The sequence below is a fragment of the Phalacrocorax aristotelis genome, chromosome 5 (assembly GCF_949628215.1).
Source record: "Phalacrocorax aristotelis chromosome 5, bGulAri2.1, whole genome shotgun sequence".
In the NCBI taxonomy this organism is placed as follows: Eukaryota; Metazoa; Chordata; class Aves; order Suliformes; family Phalacrocoracidae; genus Phalacrocorax; species Phalacrocorax aristotelis.
Genome location: NC_134280.1, coordinates 28900585 through 28925564, shown reverse-complemented (window position 1 = coordinate 28925564; position 24980 = coordinate 28900585). Strand labels below are relative to the sequence as shown.

The following is a 24980-nucleotide window of genomic DNA, read 5'->3' as shown; positions in this document are numbered from 1 at the left end:
CACACTCCTCTTATGGTTGGGTGCCAGAACAAAGACAACCAAAGCTGGGCACGCTGGAGTGCTGTCACCCCTTGGGCTCCGGTGCCAAGGGACCAGCCAAGGGTTTGTTTCACCTTTGGTAGGAGGTGCTTCCAAGCTGCCTATCAGGCTGAGCTGACCTGGGTGCTGTGAAACGTGGGGGGAGCGGCAGTGGGGCACGGGGTAGGTGGTTCCCGGGCAATGAACCCACTCCCTTCAGAGCCAGGCCCGCGGCTGACAGCCCTCTGCGTCCCACTGGTGACCCACCCCGCCTGCTCTGCGTGCGTCTCCGCTAGCGGAGGCCCCCGGGATAAGGTGAGACCCCCCACCTAAGGAGGGTGTTGGCCAGGGCCCTGACGAGGGAGAAGCACCTCCGAGGGCATCCCCCGCCCGCCGTGTGCCCCGGCGCACGCAGCCCCCCCCGCCGGGCCCGCTGCGCCGCGGTCGGATCCCCACGGGCCGCGGTGCGGCCTCTCCGGCAGGGCGCGAAGCCGCCCGCGGCCACAACCTCTGTCCGCCTCAAGCAGGAAACTGCGGGCGGGTCTCCCCGGGCGGCAGGAGGGGGGCGAGGCCGGGCCGCGCCGCGCCGGGAAGGGCCGCACGGCGGCGCTGCCGGACCGCGCTCCGCCGCCCGCCCCGGCACCGCCCCGGCCCGGCCCCTGGCGCAGGCCCGGCGCCGCCGGGGGCGCAGAAAGGCGGCAGGAGCGAGCGCCGCGGGGCTGTGAGCGCTGGCCGGGCTCCTCCTCCCCGGCCTGAGGCGCAGATCTGCTTTCGGGGAGCGGCTTTGGGCGCCAGGCTGGGGTCTCCTTCAGCCTGCCCTCAGCGCAGCGTGGCTCGTGGCTTGCAGCGCAGCCCTCCCAGGGGCGGTCACTGGCTGCTGACCCTTGCGAAGGCCTGACTGCTGTCTGTGGTTTCCTAGAATCCCACCCGAGTCTCCACACGTACACGTGGCTTTATGTTTAAAAGGGTTTTTTTTCCATCAGAAAGAAATTCTGAAACTTGCGCAGCATAGACCAGTGCAATGTTTCCATCTCCAATGCCTTCACTTGGAGGGACGGAGCAGGTTTCTTAGGGCTCAGGAGGTCTTGAAGGTGTGGTGGCTGAGAATGGGCGGTTTGGTCTTCTGTGTAGACATTTAAACATTTTTTTGTCTGTGCCTGCTAATTTGATCAGAAAGAACAAGGTGTAAAAACAATACTTCCAGCAGGCCAGGAAAGACCCAGAAGCAAAGGAATTTGAATAGAAGTCACTTCTTTGTGTCACTGTCTTTTGGTTCTGATTGTTAGCAGCCTCTCCTCAGGGAGTAGGTGAGGATTGCTGGTTCCAGCCAAAGCCCAGGTTGGCTTGTTAGTAAAATTGTGATTACCCAGATGCAGAGCAGAGAGGCTTCAGGTTGGAAGATCTCCCCATACTACGCGGTCAGTTACAATTTGCTGAGTAATTATATTGATGAACCTGTTGAAATCAAAGCAGTTAATTGATAAGATAAAACATACACTTACGATCAGCATGGCTTGTGTGGCTATACAAGGTCTGGAAATATCGATCATGCAAAACATGTTAAAGGAAATACGTGGTACTGGCCTGCATGTGTTAAATTGGAAAAGAGGTCAAAATTCATCACATCCTCAAGAAAATGAGGAAGAGGATCATGCTAATACCCTATCCTGGCATTAATACAAAGTCCAGAACACAAAAGAAATTCAGAGCAAAATGACTTCTGTCACAGCAACCCTGAGTCCTGATCCTGGCCAGAAACAGTTCCCTACAGCCAAACAGAGGTTCCAGTGATCAAAGGCATCATCTTCTTCCCTGATCTGCTTGGTGGACCCAGAGTCTGTAGCACAAGCAGAGCATTTACACCATGGTGCCCAGGGCAGTTCTGGGCAGGGGGCTGCCCAGCCTGTGTGGAGGGAAGACTCAGCCCCTGCATTAGCTGTTGGGGTGGATGGTGCCTCTATCAGCTGTTGCACTGCCATCCTTCAGGAAGGGTGGCTTGGCTGGAAACTCCTGCAGGGTGCAAAGGTTGTTTTGTCTCCGTGCAAGCAGCCAAACATGCTGTGGCTGAGGGACAGCTGAAGGGACTGTTAGATGCAAAAGACCAGGGAATCACAGCAAGGACCTGCAAGTGTGTGACTCATACAGACTTGGAGACACTATAGCGAAGAGAGAAGGAGGACAGCCATAACTCAAAGGGAGGCTGAAGGAACTCCCCAGAGGCCAGACAGAACTCAGCAGAACTTGCTGCCACTCAGAAGGTCACTGAGTTAACCAACATTAAGCCTGGGAGCAAATACCTGCCTGCAAGAATGCAGGAGACAACAGGAGTTGTCTATAAACCCTTCTGATATGTTTGCTATTTGTCCCAAACTACTTTTAATCCAGTGAAGTATAGCTTAAAAGCCTCTGATGTTCTTCGGGAGCTCACTGTAAGGAAGGAATCTAGACACCCCGCTCACAGCCAGCTTGGATGCTGTCACCACACGAAAAAAAATTTGCAGTAAAAATTAGAATAACAATGAGCCAAAAATAGAAATCAGATATCTATATTCTCTAGAGAACATAAGTGATTGAAATGACTACTCTAAAACATCACTTTAACCACATTGATCACATTACAGATCACCATAGGATATTCTGGTGAATTGGCCTTTGTCATTTAAAGACTCCAGATTTCCTCACTGAAGTTCCCAGCCTCCATGCACCTCCATGCTCCCAGGAAACAGGCATAGCTACTTCGTAAGAACAAGTGGCACATCTTATTCCTGAATTTGGACCTTCAAGATATGACACTTGTCCTCGTCTCGAGGTCCCATGACAGCCACACATTACCATGTCGAGTCAGCTTGATTATCAGGGACTTCACCCTGACGGTGCAACCAGAAGAAACTGCAGTGCATGCAAGTTACAAAAGTTAATAGGGCCAAGACACAGCACTCTCAGCAAAAGCAACTAGCTCTGCAGCTGTCCAGCTCCCATCTCGATTAGCTGTCCTTCTGTGTCTCTAGTGCACACTCTATACAGTTCAGGGTGAATGTATTCAAACTAGCTCTTAACTGGATCACAGAGCAAACCTGAATGCAGGAAGTACCTAGTTACATTCAGGCAAGCTCTGCAGTAACTAATATACCCTTATTCTCAGAATAAAGCCTCAGTACCCTCTGCTCAGTCTAAGCTGTTCCCAGCTACTATTAAGTTGGCACAGGCAGATGTACACACATGGTATAGGAATGTGCAGCTCCCTGCTTGCCCATGACTGACTGCTGGCGAACTTTAAAGAACAGGCTTTTCACACTTGATCTCTTTGATCTCAGCTCTGTGGTTGCTGGTCATTGAAAGTGAATGTTTGCTTAGGGGGCTTTTGTTGTCCTAGCCAAAGTGCTTCTTCAGTTTTGGGTCTGTAGCCTCGTGCAGTTCTGACTGAGTCAGAGCAAAGCACGCCCATATCCAGAGAAGTCAAGCAGCCCGCTGGAGCCTGCTGCAGCACAGTGAAGCTGGGGAAATCGAGGTGTCCATATTGTTTGTATACATAATACAGAATCCTGGATTTTCTGTGTCCTCATCTTAGTCAGCTGAGTTACAAAGACATCAACCCAAGAAAAGTCCTCAGTCTGCAAATTTTTGTAGGTTATGAGAGTCAGTCAGGGTAGCATTAACATACGCTTTTCCTGTTGCTATATTCCTCACTAAGCACCCACTGTTGGATACTTATCTGGGAGGCAAGATACTTGACCTATGACTTCTTGTTCTCATCTGGTCCAGCCAGCTCTTACCTTTACACTCATGAATTGTTTAGATTACTATCAGAAAAGGTGAAAGTTGGTGTTTCTATGGTCTCACTGCGTTGATACTGCTGCTAAACATTGATGTTACATTAGTGTCTGGGGCTGATCATAGCACTGTTCCCAAGCCTAACATCAGAATTCGTCAGGAATCCCATTCTGGCTGGGAGCTGCCTTGGTTTGCTGCCAGGCCAGGAATGGAGCTATGTCTCATCAGATAGCCCTGGAAAATATGGTGTGATAAATACCAGTTTACCAGTTTTCTCTGTGCAGATCTGTTTATAGATCAGCTGCTTATTCCATTGTTTCAGGTGACCACTGAAAAGCCACACACGTGTATCCTCTCTTTAATTCAAAGTCAACTCTTGTTGCTGCTTGCCCTGTTTGGCTGCTAGAATCCTTTATCCTTTATCCTTGACTGTCTGCTATACTATGTCAGCAGCAGAGGCCAGGTATGGCCATTGGGAAGCCGTATTCAGTACATACCATAGAGGTCAGCATCACAGCTGATGCTCATTTTTCGTAGCTGAACTATCCTCCCTTTGACAAAAGTGGCTCTTCAGGTGCTGCTGTGTACCTCTTTGAAGGGGCTGTTGGATGCAATTTTGTGCTTATTGGTTATCCCAGATCTTTTTAAAGACTTATCTCTGTGCCTGATGTTAGGGGGTGCCTGTTGTGGTCCAGGAATTTTTAAGCACTGTTTGTTTTGTTGGTGTTCACAGTATGATGGGGAACATACAAATGTATTAATTCCCATGCTAGGGGTCTTACTGCACATGCAATCAACAGTATAGGATTCTTTAGTTACCAAGTGATTGATTCATGTTATATTGATTTAGGCATTCAGCTCTGCAGGCTGTTGGTTTCTTTCCTTCTTTGCTAGGTAAGAAAAAGCTGTTAGAAAAAAAAAAAAAGTAAGCCCATCACACCGCTTTACTTCTCATTGGGTTGCTGTGGTTACACTATGTTTTCTAGTGACATCAGTGAGGGCTCTGTAATGCTTGCGTGATGGACTGTTTTGGTGTCTTTTTTGCTTGAAGAAAAAAAAATAGCTGAAGGGGAAAAAATTAATTTGGCCATTTGCATCTTTCCTTCTAGTTACGTTTTCATAACTAGGTGATGTGTTAGTGGTTTACAGAGGAGCAAGTGGTGATTTTTTTATTAGCTTTATATAATACAGCTACAAATGATTCTAGTTGATATGGAAACAAAGCTATTTTTCCACTACGAAAAGAAACATTTCATTGTTTCCAAGCTTTGAAAACTACCTCAGATATCACCTTTTGTCTGTCTAGGTTTTTCTGCTGTTTTCAAGGCTATTTGAGGTGTTTTCAAGTTCTTCCATTTCTTCTGTAATACAGAACAGCTGATCATCCTTGTTTACCTGGTCTCAAAGTCCACAGGGTTTCAAAAAGTGACAGGATAAATCCATGGAAAAGGAGTCCCTCAGGGTTGTTAAATGCAAAGACACAACTGTTTGAAGTTCCTGAGCTGCTGGGGAGGGAGGGCTGAGACAGTATTTTAGGAAGGTTTCATAGCATACTTCCCTTGATTTTATACTCTTCCCTGGTATCTGCTCTTGGTCACTGGGAAAGTGGACAGTGGGTGTAGTGCATCATTTGTCTGACCTGCTATGGGCTCAGTTGTATTCTTAGGTTCTCATTGTTGCTGACTATGATAGCAAATTGCAGTTTGGTTTGATAAATAACATCAAAGCCTAAGAAGTGCAATATCATGCATGTTGTTTGATGCTCATAGGATTGTCATGCCTTTCGGGTGGGCTTATTCTTTTATAGGAAAAAGGTACTACTTTAGGGTAATTCTATAGGTCAACAACTGCAGGTTCTCTGACTGACCTGCTATTTCCATTGCAGGCCGGGCAGATCACCCATGTAACAGAGTCTCCTGCAATGCAGTGGGTGGTAGGAGCAGTCAGATGTGCTCAGTACACACAAAGGAAGCAAGCAGCCTTGAAAAATTAGTCACAGAACTCTGTGAGCAGCCTGCCATGCTTAAAGTGAGTAATGTTTTGTCTCCAATCAGTTTAACTGGTTAATTACACATCCAAGTCAAGCAAGGGCCATTCCTGATTTCACAGAATCTGGAACTGTTTAGCCTCAAGAAGGAAATGCTTAGGAGGCATCTTATAAATACCTGTGTATAAATACCTGATGGGGGGTGTAAGGAGGACAGAACCAGACTTTTTTTTAGTGGTACCCAGTGACAGAAGAAGCAGCAATATAAGAAATTCCATTTAAATATAAGAAAACTTTTTCACTGAGGGTAGTCAAACACTGGCACAGCAGCTGACCTTGCTTTGAGCAATGGGTTTGGATTAGGCAATCTCCAGAAGTGCCTTTCCACCTCAGCGATCCCATGATTCTCCATGTCTTTATTCCAGTCAGTCTGTATTGTGGCATTCTCACATTGTCTGTGATGTGTTTGTATAAGTTTTAGGTCTTATCCTGCCTCACCCTTTCCAACAGAAACACCAAAGAGTAAGGGCTTTCTGCTTCACCACCTAGGAATTCAGAGGTGGAAATCACCATCTGTATAGCTGCTGCAGTGTCTTTTAGCATTATTCCTAACTTTTTTTCTGCCTTCTGTCTGGTCTTGAATCACACCTGCAGACACTGTAAAGCAGGTACTATTTTATTAGTACTCCTTTATATTGTACTGTTCTTGATTATTGCAAATCATAATATTACCACATATAAAATAGTTACTGCTGCTGTGTTGTCCTACCACAGAACTGAGTGTCTTTTGGTATTCCCACAGCCAGGGAGTTAACGGTGCCTGTCTTATTTTGTGTCTGTGGAAGGAATAAATAGAAACTCATAATGAAAAACAAATGCTAGAGGTTTATTTTGCAACAGCAGCTACCCGTGGATTCACTCAGAAGTGTGCCCATACAGTGGCCTGTAAGGCCCAGACTACTCACAAAGGCATAAACTTACAGATTTAAAAAAAAAATACGGTAAAAAGGAAGGAACCTACAGGGGTAAGCTGAAGGCCCATTAATCAAGCCTGAATTCCCTGAATTTAAAAAGTGTTGGAAACAACATTTTTCTAAATTAAAACGTCTCTGTATGATATGTGCCTAGTGCAGACGGCTTTGGTGACAATGAATACATAGGTACAGCCTGTCTTGCTGTTGGAAATCTCTGTCCCAGAGTGAGTTAGCTGCAGCAGGGTTCAGAGGCAGTGCAGTCTTGCTACATAGTTTGCCAGTTTCAAAAAGATGAGCTATGATATCTCATGCCTACATATCTATGGACAGTACAAATAAGATGCATGACCAAAGTATGTGTGGCTTGGAGAGGGAAAAGAAAAATTAAGCACAGTGTTGCCAGCATAGATAAAACTACAGCTGGAAATGGATTCAAAAGACTAATCCTTGGTAGGTAGCAGCACCTAAATGGGTGATATGAGTTACATGAGTTTCTCAGATCAGAGATCTTTCTTGTGTAGAAATCTAGAATCATAGAAATTAGATCCTGTATTATTGGTTTCGAATCATATACAGTCAGTTTCTTCTGTCATAAAAATCTACTGAGTAAAGGATGTTTAAGTGTGTCAAAATTGTTGGAAACCATTCCTAGTTCTGTTGCAAGACATAGATTCGCAATACCCATCACTAAATCTGCTGCTGATCTGTGCTGTAATAGGACAATGTTGTTAATAGTATACCCCCTTTAGCAGTGTCAAAGAGCTTTAATATAACAAACAAATAAATTATTACGATGTTTGCTATTGGACTTGCAAAGTTTCAAGATAAGGATTTCCCAACCTGTATCAGTGCAAAATTGCAATCTTTCACAGATTGTCAGTAAAAATAAGGAAGGCCTGCCAAGCTTGGAATTTTTCCACTGAAAATGCAGAGGGAGTGAGCACTCTTCTAGGATAGTCAGCGGTCTAGGCATGTTCCTGCCTTTGATGTGGGATCAGGCAGCAGCAATCTGTGTGTCTCACTTCCCAGCTGAGTACCACAGCCTTTGGGCAAGTGGCTCTTCTCGTTCCTGTCTCTGGCACTGCACAGAAAGTCTAATTTTGACCCAAAGAAAGTTTTGTCAAAAATGGTTTAATCGCTGCGTGCATGCACACACGTGCGCGCACACACACAGTTTTTTAAACAAATGAGCATTCTCTGTATGAACTTTCTGGCCAATTCTAATTATGTGAAGGTGAGTAATAGGACCAACTCACCCACCACTGGAAAGTGGCAGACATGCACTCATGGAGACCCAAGTGAACAAATTAGGGCAGGAACTAAAGAGAACTCTGCATGACTTGTAGAATGTCTTGATTTCAGATTTTGCTGGGGTATTCTCTTCAAACACTTCACGATTACAGAAATGCCATGGTGTCTCTAGTGATCACATATCATCAGAGCATCAGTTTCGTGTCATAGAATCATAGAATCAGTGTCGAAAGAACTGAAAACAGCATTTCAGCAAAACATACAAAAATTTTCTAGCAACTAGATGGAAACTGGCAGCATTTCGTTTTTCAGATAATTTTAAGGTTTTATTTCAGAAGAGAGTCAAGACAATGTATTTCTGAATAAGTGATAGGCTTTTCCAAGTGTTTTTATTATAATGAAATGTGGGTTAGGTAGTATGGGAAGCCTTCAGGGTGCTCAGTATAGAGCTATGCATAACTCACATGCATATTTCTGTATTGCTATTTTTCATTGTATATGTTTAATAGATTTAAATCCTAATTCCACTTTCCCACACTACCTGTTTCACGTACAACAAGCTATTTTCAGCTTCTGCTCTTCCAGTTCTGTTGCAGGAACAGCCTTCTGCAACACCTAAACATTTTGCTAAACTTTACCTTATTGTTACTGTTATATGATGAGTAAGATTTTGTGATTTATTCATGAGCTTAAAGCCACATGAATGAGCTTTTAGTGTGAGTCTGAGTAGTTAGCTACAAGTGTCAATTCTTTTAATCCATATACTGGCCTCCAGGAAAATTAAATTTGTAAAGTAAAGAGAGGATTAAGTTAAAAGGAAGTTGGAAAGATCCAGTTGGGTCCAACTGGCAGTATCTAATGTTCTATGTGTCATAATAATTAATTGAACTCAGAATCCCAGAATGGTAACTACCTATAGCACAAAAAGAATTATAATAAGAAAAAAAATGCTGGCTAGTTATTGAAAAATAATTGTAATTTCATTACCCACTCAAATGTCATAATTAACACAAAATGCTTCTGGTTTCATTGTAAGGTGAGAAAGGAAGATCAACACAATAGTTTCAGCTATATTTGGCCTTATCTGGATTTTGTGATATTAAAGCTTCATCATATTTTTTTCTTTACAGATTCGACACTCACATACATAATTTCTATTCTTTTGCAAAGACTAGATTTATGAGAATAACTAGTTATAAATTCACTGTCCAATCTGAAAAGAATCTGAAATTTTGACAAGGTAGGAAGTTGAGAAAAAAACATTTATGTTTGGTAAACACGTTTTTTGTTATAAATTCGATACAGTAAATTTTAAAATGAAATGCTATTTCAAAGAATTCAAAGCATTTCATTTTGAAATACCAGCGTATTTCCTTTTTTTTCATAATTTTTCTATATACAAAAACTTGCCAAAATAGATACAGGCAAAATGTTTAGTATGAGCAGTTTATCAGTGGAAGAGGATATTCAGTTCAAATACTTCATCTCTTTAGAGCAGGCCTAGGTGCTGAGTGTTTCCAGTTCTGCATGGTAGAAAGTAACACCAAAAGCAACCATGTTGCTATATCTAAACTGACTTTTTGGGGGGACAATCATTTTAAAAGGCGCCTAATTTAGAGATGGCATTCCTTCTATGTGCAGACAGACTGACTTCCTCTCACTTCCTCCAGACTCTTCATTTTGCAGCCTGACTTTCATTCAGGTGCCATGCGGGTTGTTACCCTCCTCTGCATGTCATCCACCTACTGAATAAGACATAGCCTGTGTCCCCTCTTAGCTATTTCCCATATCTGTCGGACGAGACACTAGCAAGCTGGTCCTATGCAGCATCCAGCACTGAAAGACAAAAGAGGAGAAAGGAAACAAATGTCCGCACTTAGCGTCGTGACTGCCCTACTTCCAGGAACCATAAAGCAAATGCTTAAGGTGTGTTTCCGACTGAGGCATCTGAAACCTGAGAGTGAAGCAATGTTGTCCACTCCCATGAGAGAACCTTGACTTCATTGTGATCAGTGGTAGTAGAGCAATTGCTGTACTTAATAAAAGTATACAGAACCCTGGTCTTTCTTAATCATAAAATACAAAGTAAAAACATGAGAATCAATAAGGGAAGTTAATCTGAAGATTACAGTATAAATTATGAAGTTAGTGTGATGAATTGTTACACCAGATATGTGTCTGTGGTTTACATATGGGAGGGGGAGTAACGTGAGTTTGGAACCTATTGGTAAAATTATTAGAATGGCATTATATTATTGCAGAGCAACGAAGAGAGGAAAGAGTTTAAAAGATGTTCCATCTTAATGAGAGAGTACTATAAAAAGACTAGACAAATAGTAATAAAATAAAATATGATATAATGAATTAGTTTGGCATTATAAAAGAAAGGAAAATATTATTAATTTGTGAAGCAGACAGTCATCTTTGCTACAGAATTAAAAGTGAGAATTAAAAGCTCTTATAAATGCTACCCACACGATGTAACACCTCACCAAAGCTCAACTATGAAACCAACTTATTCTGCTGATTACTGCTGTTCTAGCCATCTTTCCTGCATGTAAAACATTAAGTCAGCCAATTATGAAGCTATTGAATGTTTCCAGAGTGTCACTTACCAGAAGGATTTGATAACTTACAGAGAAATGAACTGTTTTGCTTTCTGATCTTGATTAAGTACTGCTAACATACAACATTTTGTCACAGTTTCAAATGTGGATTATTTTTAGTTCTTGTTTCCCCCCAAGTATTTCTACAATTTTTGTCCAGCTCATTGCCTCTAAATTATTAATCTGTATGATGCAAATCAATTAGAGCAGGTTTTGTGTTTCCATAGTAACACCTAACACCGTTTCTAGTGCAGGAGAAGAGGCCTATTTTTAATCACCTATTTGTTCTATTTGTTTGGGTTCAAATGAAGTAAAAAGGTGACAATAGCAGGAACTACAGACTAGCAGGTAAGAAGGCAGACTCTGAAAACATATAAGAAGAAAAGAATTCTTATCAGAGTTTCTACAAAACTTCAAACGCCTCAGTTTTTGCCACACACCAGCACATGAAGAGAGGTTTCTGTAGTGTGGCTGAAGGCCAACAGAGACCACCTTTCAATGAGAATTTTCACAGGGAGGAAGGAGGTTGAAATTTTTCTTATAGTTTATGATGATGCAAGTGCCCAGCATTAAGTATTGTAGACGTTAGTACATACCAATACCCTCACCAACTGGGGGCAGACTTTCTAGTTTGCACAAAAGTAAGCAGTACTTCTGCTGGCCCCATTCATCACTAGTTCAAGGAAGCTACAAATCCCCAAGCAGAAGCTCTGAAAGCAGGACTAAGGTGTAGTAAGTTAACAATCACCCATTTCGTGTAGAGCAGGTTTAATTTATTACCTGTATGTACTGAACTCTAGGAGTCTTTGGGGTCTGGCTACTCAGTTTCTAGTTTGAAAGAAGCATGGATTATTTGCTCAGTGTAGATATTTTCATTCATGTAAAAACAGCAGTCCTATTTTTTTCATGTAAATGGCGATCTCGGCGCAAACATTCATGTTAATTTCCCATAGGAAACCCACATCCTGGGCACTGATCCTGACTGGGAAGAACAAAGCATCCTGCTGCTTATTCCAGATTTCAACACAAGCTGCTGCATCACAAGGCAGAGCATGAATGTCAATAAATCCCACCCACGACACATCGTAGTCCAATCAGGTGTTACCCAGTGTTTCAAGCTCTCCCAGCTGTATCTCATGTCCTCTTACAGGAGGTGGTCTTCTAAAAGTCCCAGCTATTGGAAGCATGTAATTATGTGAGAAATTCCATTTTCCTTAAAAACAAGATATTTTTGTTGAAAAAAAGCCAGCCAATTATAGAAGCAGTCCAATGACAAAAGAAACATATCTCAAAATGGACTTTTTTAGTCAAGGTCATAGCTGTCAGGTTGCCTGATATATGGTTTCTCAGGATTGTGACATATCTTCCTGGACTCTGGCAGAACGACTCTGGGCAACTGCAGCTGCACAGTTACTGTCAACGACCTATGTGTAAAGAGTTTGTAGTGAAAACAAAGAACCACCAATACATTATTTTTAATTTTGATCAGTCAATATTTCATTAATTACCGAACTGGCTGTATTATAGCTCAAAAGTAAGATTTGCTTTCTTATCAATTCTGCTGGTGAATAAAGAAATACTACATAGCATGCTTGCAAGAAAATTGCATGCCTATAAATATTGTGCTATAACAGAATTCATCCAGATTCTTTAATCTGAATTTTGGCTGCATATTTTTATTTTCAATTTGTAATACACATATATTGAAAAATGCCTCTGTCTTATCGCTTCTGCTGCAGGAAGCTTGCCTGTTGCTGTTCCTGGGAACAAAAGTAACTTGAAAAGTTTGGGACATCATCTGTATCATGTGGATGTTTGAACAGAACAGAAGCGTTGTTGTGTAGAAATGTCCCACCCCAGAGCAGCAAATAAAGCAGATCAAACTGAACATTTTAAAGTACTACTTTTTCAGAACAACAGAGAATGAAGAAGAAAACCGTCAGTGAAGAAACTGAGAACTTTTTGTTCAACTGTAACTTCATAACCACTAAAAAACGTTCAGTAAGATATAAAACCATGGCTGTCGTTAAGAGAGCTGACTATTGAAACAGAAAGAAATGTCCATTTTTAAAGTCAAAAAAGGGAAGAATAATATAATTTTGAGTAGTTAATAATCTCCTACTTCATGGACGCATCTGCCATGCCACATCAGCAGGAATTATTAATGATTCCCAAAGAAGTTTTGTCCCTTACCTGAAGTCTTCCTTGCTCTATCCCTCCAGTAAACAACAAAAAATATTTAAACTGACGCCAGGGACAATTTTTACAGTCCCCCTTCCCATAGTTACTAAGACCTTTTATCAGTAGCTATTATTTGCTCAATCATACCACAGTTCCTCACCATTCCTTTTTGATATGCAATATAAAAGTACCCTTAAATAAGAGTGTTCTTTTATCAGTCACAAAAAACATTCACACAAAATGATAACAAAGTCGTGTAAGTGCCAAATGTCTGCATGTAGAAGTACAGGAATAATTATGCCCAAGTGATGCTCAGGAATCTGCAGGATCAGCAGAATATGATGCTGTGTATTTGTAATTCTTTCCTCACTCGCTGCAGCTCAAAATTTTTCTGAATTTCACCTCTTCCCCACACCTCCCTCCCAGCCTGCATTCAAAATTTACATTACCCTCCCAAGGACTCTAGAGGCCCCACAGCCTAGCTGTGATAGAAGCTAGCTCAAAGTACCATTTATGTGTTCAAGGAAGCATGCAGTTCACAAATGTCAAGAATAAATTGGTTTTAGTAATGCATAAAACTATCTGCTATACACCAGCCTTCTCTGGTTTGGATTTCATGATATAACTCTTGGCTGCATCATCTGATTCCTGTTTATGCCTCTCCTAAAGGCAGAGCTCTTTAGGCATGGTTCAGTCTGTTCCCATTGCAGGGAAAACTGGTGCATTTTCTGGTTTATTTTTCAAGGCTCACTCCCCAGAAAGCTTTTGTCTAGGGAAAGGAAGAAGCCAGTTGTATCTTACCTTCTAATGTACTTTGCTTCCAAATCTCACCTCAACCCCTCATACACATATTCATACTCTTTGGAGCTGTAAAGGTTGAAGTCAGTACTCGGGCAGGAATTGTATCAAACCAGTTATGAGTTATCTGACCAATGCAAATGTTTGTTATTGGAAAAACAAGAAATTAGGCCCAGGGGAATCTTGAGCAAAGGTCAGGAGGTTAGGAAGAATAGGAACAGGTCAACAAAAGTCTGCTCTTCCATAGCCTAGGGGTCCTTGATTTTATTTGTGGGGTTTTTTGGTTTTTTTGTTTTTTTTTTTTTAATTTGGCAAAGACCTGTAGAAAACAGCATGAATGGATTTTCTCTACAGACCTCAAGGCCTGACTGGGTAGTGAGTTCAGATTCACATATTCCTCTAAAGATTGGGGAATCTGAATATTTCATGGGAAAATCTCTAATGCTAAAATAGTGGACTACTCATTGCCTACTTATAGAGTAGCCAGGTGGGAGGCTTTTGTCACACGTTTTTCTGTATCAGCTAGGACTCTGATAATTGAAAATGGCAAGGAGAAAAGTAGTTCAGATAAAAAAGTGGATGAAAATGATAGTAGAGTGCTGGGGGTAGGGGGGTGATGTATGCGTGTGCCATTGTCTTTCATGCAGACAAGTACACCTGTGAATGCCCACTCAGATGCAGCCAGAAACTCACTATCTCTGTTTCATAAACAGGCTGACATATCTCCTGGCTGGGTGAAGGGTACATCAAAAGAGACTCTTCCTGAACCTCACCAAGCAGTATGGTCTAATTATTCAGCTGTCCAGGTAAAATAGTCATGTTTTTAAATTCCCTGTTCTAATGAGCAGAGTTCTGAGACCAAATCCTTTCACCTTTGCTTTTCACATTCTTCCCCAGAAAGAGTCAGGATTTCGTCTTTATTGCATTTTCTGGCATGTACACTGACCTAGAGTTTGCACCATTCATATTGGTACTGCTGTGATTGACAGGAAACTATATCTGACTTACATATCTCCATTTTTTTTGCAGTGCTGATTGTGGCAAGATGCTCTCTAAGTAACCGGGAAAAGCACAGAGCTCAAAGTCTCCTGGAGGGCAGCACAGGGCACCAGGGGAATGGAAATTCCCTGAGGTCTGAGCTCTGCACTCTTCAGAGCTAGCTGCTATATGGACCATATGGAGATAGGTATAAATATCATCTCTGCAGGTACTTAGGCCCCACTCATCTCTGTAGTGCCAGATATAAATTTGAGAGCATCGTCAATGAAATCTGAACTGAAATCCCACTTTGGTCATCACTGCTACGTTTGTTGATTTAAGTGCACCTATTACCCTGCCAGAAAATTCAAAAGGAGAACCTGGCTTAGAATAAAAATTATAATGCACATCTATATAACGCTGAGCTCAGGGAAGGCTGCTACAGTGGTAAGGAAAGCCAGAGAAAATTAAGCATTGCAGAAATAAGAGGCGGTTGGAAAAAGTAGCTATTGAGGTTGAAGAAAAGTTCAGAACAGCCAGAGAATTTCGGCAAAGTAATTTCCAATAGGGTAATTAATAAATATCATACCAGGAGTTATTTAAGTGCAGGAACAAACACAAAATGTTGCTATTGCCCTGCATGAGATGATCGTTTCTGCTCTGCTCTCCCATAACCTTCACTATTGAGGTAATGTAGCAACCTGCAGCTTATTTAGGGCAGAATTCATTACTGGTCATTACAGGCTGAATATCTGAAGGAAATGCTAATGTACTAAGAGAGTGGGTGCAGAAGGTCTAACCATGATCAACTTAGCTGCCAGAAATGAAGGTGAGTTGGAATATACACAGGTCCTGCGGTGACACAGATTCACAGCCAGCTGTGGCCAGAGGTCATGAGGTTGTCTATACAGGTCCAAACCATCTCTTCACCCAGGAGGGATAAACTTTGAAAATAATTTACTCAAGCTGCTTTTAGATTGCTTAAGAAAACTGAGATCTTGGTCCCAGTGTAAAGGAATTGTCAATGAAAAGAAAAAGAAGAAACAGTTGATTCCTGATTAGGAGTCAGACACAGGATTCAGGGCATATCTGAGCTCCTACTTGCTGTGGTGGAAAAAAAATTGCCCTGGATAATTATTCTTGCTTTGCCATAGTAAATTTATTGGAAGACTTTACAGCTTGTACAAGTGGATGTGTGGGTCAAATCTATTTTTACCAATCATGAAACACTTTTCTCTGAGCAGGCTGCACTTGAATAGGCAGAAATTCAGTCATTTTGCACTGGCATCAGATGTGTGATCTCTGGCCATTTTCATTGCCAAAACAACAGGTTAATGGAAAATTAGGGGAAAAAATCCCAGACTGATGTCAGAATACTAAAACATGTTCAGAAAAAGGATATGTCATCAGATGCCACTTTTACTTAATGCACTACAATTGTAGGTCAACACTGAGAGATTAATTAGCACCTGCAAACATTGGCAAATTGAGAATGTGAATGTTCATTTGTACAGTTGGAAGTAGTGCCAGATGAAGGGGCAAGAGGAGAAAAACGAACCAAAGAGCGGTGAGATTTGGTGTTCTGGGAACTGCTGCCACTGCAGAAACATGGTATAGAGGGCTGTGGGGTTTGGGTTCACAGTTACAAAGCCAAGAAGATGGATTCATAGCCATGAAACAGAGACACATTCTGCCAAGTTTTTGGGTTGCAAGGTGAAATTTTAATAGCAAAGAGTCAAAGTGGTAGGTCGTAGCTGAGAATGCTGAAATTGTTTTAATTTCCAGCAGCTTTGTGTGTTGGCTAGCATTTAGTGAGTGAGAGTGTCAAAGAGGTGCAAAGAAAACAGGATCTGAAACTAGGACTAGCTTTTTGTATAAACACGTACAGGAGATACCGTCAAAGTCGTTACAGCTACCTTCTGCAAGTGAGTAACTTTGCTGGAAGTGAAAAGGTGATTGGTAGCATCTCTGACCCACATCACAGCAGCTCTAACTAGACAAATAGAAGACTTGACAGATTTTAATGGTGTCCCCTGAGGACGAGAGCTGAGAAAGTAAGTGTTGGCATAAGCACACAGGCTCCTCAGAAGTGCAAAACACAGGGTCAGAGGGGAAAGGTTCATCTTGTCATCGCTGCTTTCTAACATGTAGCCACTTCCTGTTTCATCTGAGAACGGTGAATAAGAAATGAACTTGAATTTGGGCAAAGCTTCAAGGTTTTTATTGAATGGTACATAACTAATAAACAAGATTATACACTGTCAGTATTTTCATGGAAAATAGACTCAGTTAAACACAGCAACATATTTCTGCCTTTTGGGTAGATGCTAATTTAGCATTTGTAAAACGCAAGGCCCCAGCAGAGCTGGAACATCCTCCCAGCAACAGCCTAAGAGGGCTCCTGCTGGGCAGCCTTCCTCTCCAACCGAGCTGTCAACACTGGCTCAGATATCATCAATGTTAACTCCAGCATGGCATTGCTGGGACACAGTGCCAGTGAAAGGAGTTAAGATCAGGCTTTTAGAGCAGCAGTGTCATCAGTGCCAGCCTATGGTGATGCCTGTGTGGAAGCGCAGAGCACTAATGCCAGAAATGGGACCAATAAATAGCAATGCAGGGAAACAAGTCAACATTCCTTTGTACATTAGTGTGCTCTTCTGCCTCTGCCCCAGACCTATAGGATTAGCCTTGCAATGACACACAAGCCTCTGTCGCAATAGTGTTTGGATTTCAGTTGACCAGTAGACATGGTGAAATTTGACAGTGATGCTCAGCTGCAACAGCAATAGCTCTTAATGCTATACATATATATATGTATATATATATAGACTACATATTGGTACAATACAACTCAAAGAATCAATGGCCTACGGTAGCCATTTTTATGTGACAGGGTTAACCTTGAAATATTAATGCATAAACTATTTATTCTCCTCCAAACCATAGAAGTTACAAAGAATATTCTCTCTCCTTCCCATACACCCTTGTAATAAGACAATTAATTTTATTTCTTTAACTTAAGTGAATTATCAGACTCTCCATCCCAGCTAGGAAACGGTTTCTCTCTTTCCTTGTTTCAGTTAACAGTGATGTGGAATGGAATAACTTTTTTCTCTAGCTTTTCAGAAGGCATTTTCACATAGACCCCAGTAGTGAGACATCGTCTTCTCTTTATCTATAAAATACAGGAAGACAGTAAAATAAACAAGCGATCTCAGCATGATCATTGAGCAGCACATTTTAGAGAAAACTGATGGATGTTCTGCCTTTACTGAGTAGAAGGTATTCTAGACACCTTTCCCTGTCACCCCTCTTTGTAGAAGATCTGTTGAGACCGTTTGAGGGAGAATTAGGAGTTACAGGGGTCATTTAGCAAAAAACAGAGTCCTGTCATTCATTTAGCCCTTTGAAAGTGCTCCTGCTGCAGAGTTCAGTGTTGGTTCAAAACTAGGAGTGTTCACACCGGGAAGTTTCATTTAGCTTCTCGGAACAAGGGTGGATTGAAAAATATGGGACAGGGATACTACTTGGTTTTAAGTTTTGGCGTCAGGTTTATTTCTAACAACTACTGTGAGTGCTCCAGACCCCCATGGAAAGAGGCAGCCCAGCCTTATATTTCACATGCCTCTGTCCTTGTGCAGACACTTCTAGCTGTAAAGTTAAAAATGCTGTGTTACAATCACCTCCCATCACAAGGGGAAACCTCGTTAAATTTGCTTTGCACAGAGGTAAATGGTGAGAAAAGGAAAACTCAAATCCTGGGATTTTGTATTAATCAGTTGGGAAATCAAAGTACATGTGAAGACGGTTGCCTTTGATCCCAGAAGCATCCAGGACTCCAACCTGTTCTAAGCAACCACTACTAAGCCAAGGGTCAGTCCAGCTGATGTAAGCTGGCTGCTTTCTGGTACTCTGGCAACACAAATGAGCCATAAACAAATCTAAATGGCAGCTCCAGCAAGTTCTCTTATTTTGCATTATTGTAACAGCATTGCACCAGTAAAAAGGAGCATCCCAGTGTGTTTGTTCCCAGTGTTCTTCCCTGTACTCACTTCTTTCTCCTTGTCCTCGTCACACAAAGGGGTGCTATTAGCAGGATGGGGCTGAGTTGATGGCACTTACCGCTTTGCCCACGAGAATGGCTGAGATGATGATACTGTAAAGAAAAAATCCTGAGGCAGTAGCTCCTAATACCCAGAGATATATGGTAGTGTCTGGACAAGGTTCTGGATCTAAAACATATAATATCACACAAGTCATGTCACACATGAGCTTTATAAGGAAGCCCCCAGAGTCAATAAGTCAGCCTCCACACTGCTTTTCTCTAGCATATGCTATCCCAGGATACTACCTGGACTGAGCTCTGCATCCCTGCCCACTCAACCTCCAGTGAAAATAAGCTTTATCTGTAGAACATACACACCTTACTCTCCTCTGTTTCTGCACTTATACATCCAACTGCCGAGACATACATGTACACTATATGGTATTGCTTATGCTGTCAAACATCCATACATTGCTAAATACATTGCATGGCTATGACTATGCCTGCTTTAGGTGTGTGCAGGGAGACCTGAAAGGATTAAGAGCTAATTGTGATTCTCAGAGTTTGAAACAGTGTTCAGCTTCACTTCTTAAAAACAGAACTTTGAAGACCTTTGAGACATAATAGCAACTCCCTTAACCTGGGAATATCACAGTACTGTAAAGCTGCTTGGCTTACCAATGACATAGAGGTGCGTCCCATTTCCCTTGTTCATAAAATAGGGTGGAGGGTACATCCGCTCCATCTTGCAGACATAAAGACCAGTATCGTTAGCTTGCAGGCCAGTGAGGGTGAGGGTCACATTGTTTCGGCTAGGGCTAACACGGCACTGAATGACCTCTTCCACACTGAACATTTTAAACTCCGTTGTGTAGGTTGAAGCACAAATTTCAATAAACCGGTCACCCGTCTGTTTGAGCAGAGTCACTCGGATTTCTTTTGCATTCCCAATGTGCTTGTATTTACACACCAAGCTGGCGACGCCTTGCCTGTTGGCCAGCACCATTGCTGGCTGAGTCACTTCCATTACTGTAAGGAAGTAAAGAGCATGATGGTAAGTGAGCTGTCAAGCAAAGATCTGCAGTCATTTACTTGAAAACTGCACAGCAGGAAGGGAGTCCTACCACCTCCTATTTTCCATAGATAATTCCTAGAAATGCTGCTAAATCCATCTGAAAAAAGGACTCCAAGACCACAATTCACATAGGCACTGCACTAATGTACTTTAAAAAGCTCAAGAAGTACTTCGATTACTATATATATTATAAATCTCAGGAATTACTTGCTTAAATAGTAGATAATTTGGCCCACTTACTGGAGCAATGACCTGCATCTTCAGTTTCCCTCAACACAAACTTTTTAATACACATAAGAAAGCAAAAAAAAATAGACTTCAGATGGTAAAGCTGAAATTCGAAATTTAAAATTAGGCATTTAAACCACAATTTCTGCCTGGTAGAAAAAAGCATGTTCACATTTAGAAATGAAGAGGTTGACATCCTGTATGGAACATGGAACAGAATCATTAGGGTAACAGAAAAAAATGAATGGAAAACCTGTTTGCATATTTTTGTTTCTGATCTTTTTGCTCCTCATTTTTAACCAGTTATTCCCAATCCACAGTACAGCAGCAGTATATACCCCATGCCACAGTATAGCAACACAGCAAAGCCTGATAAACATACTGCAAAAAATCATTACAATTCTTAAAGGGAAACTAGCGTAACATGTACATTCCCACTGGCTGCATTTTACAACTTCTGTACTCTATCCTGCTGCGCAATGGGAAGGCACTGACTTTTGCTTTAATAAGCTGTGAAGACTGAGAATTATTTGTTCAACTTCATTTTATATCAGTCCATTTTGGGGCCAGGCTTTTCTTCTTCAGTTCTGCAGTGCAAGAATTTGGGACGAAGAGGAGTAGAATTTTTCCATCCATTCCAACCTCTATATCCACATTATCAGCTGCCAGCAATATCACTCACAGGGCCTGCTTTGTCAAAATCTTTCTTCCTTCTTGAGCTACTCTGAATCCTGCCGAGCCTCTCTACTGCTCTAAAGTCTGTGTCTGGTTTTCCAGGTACCTCGCAGTGCCCCAAGACATTGTTCCCAGACTGTCCTATGGAGGGGTCCCATGTCATCTCCCTCTCCCTGTTGTATCCGGTCCATCTCCTGCAAAGATGTGAAACTGAGAAAATGTAGACACCCCCAGCTACCTTGCCTCCTTCATCTACCCACCTTCGGCAATGGCAGTGGCTGTGCAGAGAAAGCCCACGGTGACCAATATTGAGAGCATTCCTGTGCTGGGACAGATGCTGAAGGGGCTGAAGATGGCTGATGCCTTCAGACTTTAAGACAAACTGGAACTCTTAGGACTGGAAAAAAGGCGACACCTTTCAGGATACTGAATCTTCGAAATGTTTGAACCCACACAGAGTCAGTGTGTATATATATAGCTTTGATCCCAGATGCTGTACCTGAAAGTAATATGAAGCTTTGTTTTGGTTTTACGAGAAAGGAAGTAGTGGGTTTGATTAGTACGTGCACAGTTAACCTCAAACAGCATGAACAAAAACAACTATTCAGCAGATGGAAAATATATATTCAATCTGAAACTGCCATCCCTTCTGCTTTAAGAATTGGGGGAGGAAAGGCAATCATCCAATAGAGCAGTTCAGGCCCTTTGGTGCTGCCAGCTTGCACAATCATTGCACTTAATATTTTAGCAATCATCAGGTATTTCCTACTAGGACAACACACAGAGAGTTATACTTCTGCCTAATGTAGCACAGTGAACGGTGTGAGCTATCTTTTTTTATGGAGGACTTCCCTCCGCCCCCAATTTCTTTGCTTCCTTTAATGTTAGTGCTTTTGATGTTTAAAAATTGCTGCCCCTTCAAAATACTGCAATGATTTTTCATATCAGCAATGTGACTTGAATCATAACCCAGCTTCTTTAGGCTTTCCTGTTTCCAAGAAAAAAAATTATCTATCTAGGTTTATAGCTAATGACTTCCATATCTGTACAGGACTTTCCCTACCTATGGACTTTACTGTATAAGTACGTTGAGATTAACAGATGAAAAACACTGCAGGAGCTTTGATTATTGCTATCTCTGCTTAGAGCACCTGCATCATTCCAAAAATAAGTGAAATAGTTTTCACCTACTGGCCTTTTAAAAGTCATGTAAGGTCTGAAAATCATTTTGCTTTTTTTATGTGATAGACTGTCATATCCATGAATCATTGCCTAAAGAATTTAGTAAAAATGAAGTTACACTTCAGTTACGCTAAAGGTCATCATTCTTTTTTTTTCCTACACTTTGAGACTTCTTTTAGAAGGTGCTTTAACATTTATATATGTAGAGCTGTTGGATTGCAAAGACCTACTTTTGGACTGTGACCTAGAAAACCTAACAGCATTAGTTCTTGAAGTAGCAGTAGCCTGTCCAATCCAAACATGCAGGGTAAATCTTTGATCTTGAAATCACATAAATGCCTAATGATATAAATAAATTTACAGCTTCCATACTTAGGTGATGCAACATTTGTTTGTAATGACAGATTCATAGTAAGTTTGATCTTAACCAGCATTCAAAACAGAACTGAATATAAAAATATGGTTATGGGAAACTGAAAAACTGCACCCTAATAACCAGTCAGGGCCATATTGTATCACTGGTTAGACAAGCTTAAATAAATTTTAATATTAAATTTAGAATTAAATTAATGCTATTGCAACATCATGTACCAGAATATCAGTGAAATTTATGGCATGAAATTAACAGTTTATGCCTGATATTTTCATATCCAGAGTAGTAACCAAATTACCTGTCCTATATATCTTTTGGCCTTGGATTTTGTATGCAGTTAAACAAATGATGCATTTGAGCCTCATCAACCATAATGTCATCTCCTGATAATTGATTGAGACTGCAAATTGATGGTGCCATTAAGCACTAAACACTTGCAAAGGATTGCCATGTAAAACTCCATGCTTACTGCCCCATGTATCCACAGCATCTTATACAGCTGGAGTAAGAGGCAGAGCTCTGGTGCTGGTCTCTCTGGCAATTGAGACTGCTCTGGCACACATTGTGTTTCCAGTGGTACTCATCTTATTTCCTGGCTGTTTTGTTCTCAGTGTGCCTTTTCAGAGCCACCATTTTTTACTTTTCACCCTTGTTCCTCAAAAGCCTAATGTTATGATGACTGCTCTTCTAAGTAAGGCACAATATATCTTCCTGTGGATTCTCTTGAAGTCACCTCTGTCGTCACAGCCAAGGCAGCCTGAGGTCAGTCCAGAGTATCCCTCTCCCAAAGGATAGAGATCCCCTTGCTGTGGTGCCCTCTATCATTGATAGTCAGGCTTTGGATTTGAATTAACGTATGCAGATAGCAGATGGATAACACAGTAAAACATAGATTTTGTTCCAAATAAGATCTCTCCTTCACTGCTCCCATCCTTCCCAGCTCAGTTATGGCATGGAACAAGGTATTCATAACTGAATGAGTTCCCCGCTAAAATAAGATCCACAGGAATCGCTGGGGACATGTTTTCTCTCCGTTGTGCCCCTCTTCTAACTACTCTTCAGCTGATGAAAAGTCTCTGGGCTTCTGCTTGGTCCACTTTCTCTGTATATCACAGCCATGCTTTGTGGCCTACAGCCATAGGACCTGTCTTACCTAGTTACTGCACCTTCTTGTCTGTGTGGTCTGGTATCTTCCTGCCCTGACTTCCTCATCTTGAGAACTCTTTTTCTTCCCACCCTTTCCCCATCACTGGAACCTGACACACAGCCAGGGACCAGGGTAAGGGAATGGGTGAAAGAAGAGCCCTCCCTTTGACTTTGAGATTCAGAAGGTCTTTCAGGAAGGATATTCCTCAGGCTGTCTCCAAAAGCTCAGTGTAAGATAAATCTTTCCTTTAATGCACGTCTTTATAGTATAGCACTCTTTGTTCTTAGGGGTGATATTAATCCCCAGGTCACAGGAAACCTTTATATTTTACATATGTTGCCATAGCAAAGTGTCAGAGCAAGGGAGGGGACTGAGAGACTTGCAGAGCTAAGCTGCAGAGCCTTAAACTGAGGAATCAGCTTAGGAGTAGTTTGCGTCTCACAGCCTCTTTGAACTTAGCTCAGAGGGGGACACGCAATTTACACTGAACACTGGACTACACTACTGTGATTAGTCAGATTGCTAGTAAATTAAATAACTAGGTTTCTCATGTAAGTTTCTTTCTTATTTTGGATTAGTCGCTCACATTTTAGTGATTTGAATTGCTTTTCTTTATTGAATGCTAGTTAGGGCAAACCTTGCTGCTGACACCCTGTCAGAATTCCCATTGCAAGATGCTATTATTCACAAAATTATTTTCACCCTTTAAAGCCTATCTCGTGCTGCCCATGTTTTTTTCTTCTGTGACAGGAACTAGCTTGGTGAATTGCTTGAGATGTAATGGGGAGAAGAGAAGCTTATCATTTGCATAAGTATCTGGTTTCAGGATATTTTGTTGAACTCAGAATGTGAGATCATGTCTTATTATGTTAAACAGTTCACGTTTTTACCATGTTAGTTTGCCACAAACCTATTGGGGTTTTGAAATGCACTGTCATTTGAGAAAAAAATCCGGACCTGTAAGTGGTATGGCTGAAGAAAAAAATCTTTTCTACAAAACAATAGGTAAAGAGAAAAGGAAATAACGCAGTGACTGGAAAAATATTGTTTCATTACCATTAAAGGACTAAAACCTGATTAGAGTAAGTAAAGGCCTAGATATGACCAAGTTCGGTGGATCTGTCTTGGTTCCTTCAGGAACCACAATTCACATCACAAAACCACTGATTTTTAAGTCTCTTAGAAATGTGGCCCTTCTGTCAGCTTCTAACCTGGATTTACAGGTGCTGCTCTCTAGTCCCAACCTGTGCCCTCAGTCCAGCCTCAGCAGAGGCAAGGACAGCACTAGCTGAGGAATTCTCCATCCACTACTTCTCAGGGCACACAGGGTTGGTCTTCTTGTGCACTTCTGCTGACCAGCAGATTGTCCACAAGGACCTGAGGTGTGGGTGGATGTGTGAGCATCCTTTTTCTTTGTGCTACAATCGTTGGGATTTCCTTTTTAGAGTCTAGGCTTTGTCCCCCCTTCTGTAAAGTTAATTATATCCAACAGGCTCGCCTGAAATTCAGGGCATCTATACTGATCTAACACAGAGGGAAAGATGCATCCAAACTTTTCATGCTAACAGTTGTCAGTTAGCCTTGAAGGACTGCATTGTATGCCTTGCTTGGATGGGTTTGCTACATGTTATGTGTAGTAGTCCATACATGTCCCAGTAGCAACCAGGACCCCTGCCTGTGTGAATGTATTG

The 24980-nt window shown here is 41.8% G+C and overlaps 1 protein-coding gene and 1 long non-coding RNA gene across 2 annotated transcripts; one reads left to right on the top strand and one right to left on the bottom strand.

Annotated features, from left to right (window-relative positions):
* Positions 1–234: 234 nt before the first annotated feature.
* Positions 235–24350, top strand: LOC142057098 (uncharacterized). The gene is made up of 3 exons (XR_012660537.1): positions 235–333; positions 14300–14392; positions 20690–24350. It is a non-coding gene; the product is annotated as an uncharacterized LOC142057098 (long non-coding RNA).
* CTLA4 (cytotoxic T-lymphocyte associated protein 4) lies at positions 16766–20958 on the bottom strand. Its single transcript, XM_075092577.1, has 4 exons — positions 20848–20958; positions 19288–19638; positions 18687–18796; positions 16766–17739 (listed from the first exon to the last, which is right to left on the bottom strand). The coding sequence occupies exons 1-4, from the start codon at positions 20903–20905 to the stop codon at positions 17641–17643; spliced, it is 618 nt and encodes a 205-aa protein (XP_074948678.1). The 5' UTR covers positions 20906–20958; the 3' UTR covers positions 16766–17640.
* Positions 24351–24980: the final 630 nt, after the last annotated feature.

Excerpts from the sequence above, each read along its gene's own strand:
- CTLA4 (XM_075092577.1), bottom strand. The coding sequence starts at position 20,905 with ATGCTCTCAATATTGGTCACCGTGGGCTTTCTCTGCACAGCCACTGCC. Across the intron at positions 19,639-20,847 it reads AGCCACTGCCATTGCCGAAG|TAATGGAAGTGACTCAGCCA; the intron begins GTGGGTAGATGA and ends ACTTCCTTACAG. Across the intron at positions 17,740-18,686 it reads CCATTCTCGTGGGCAAAGCG|ATAAAGAGAAGACGATGTCT; the intron begins GTAAGTGCCATC and ends TGTATTTTATAG.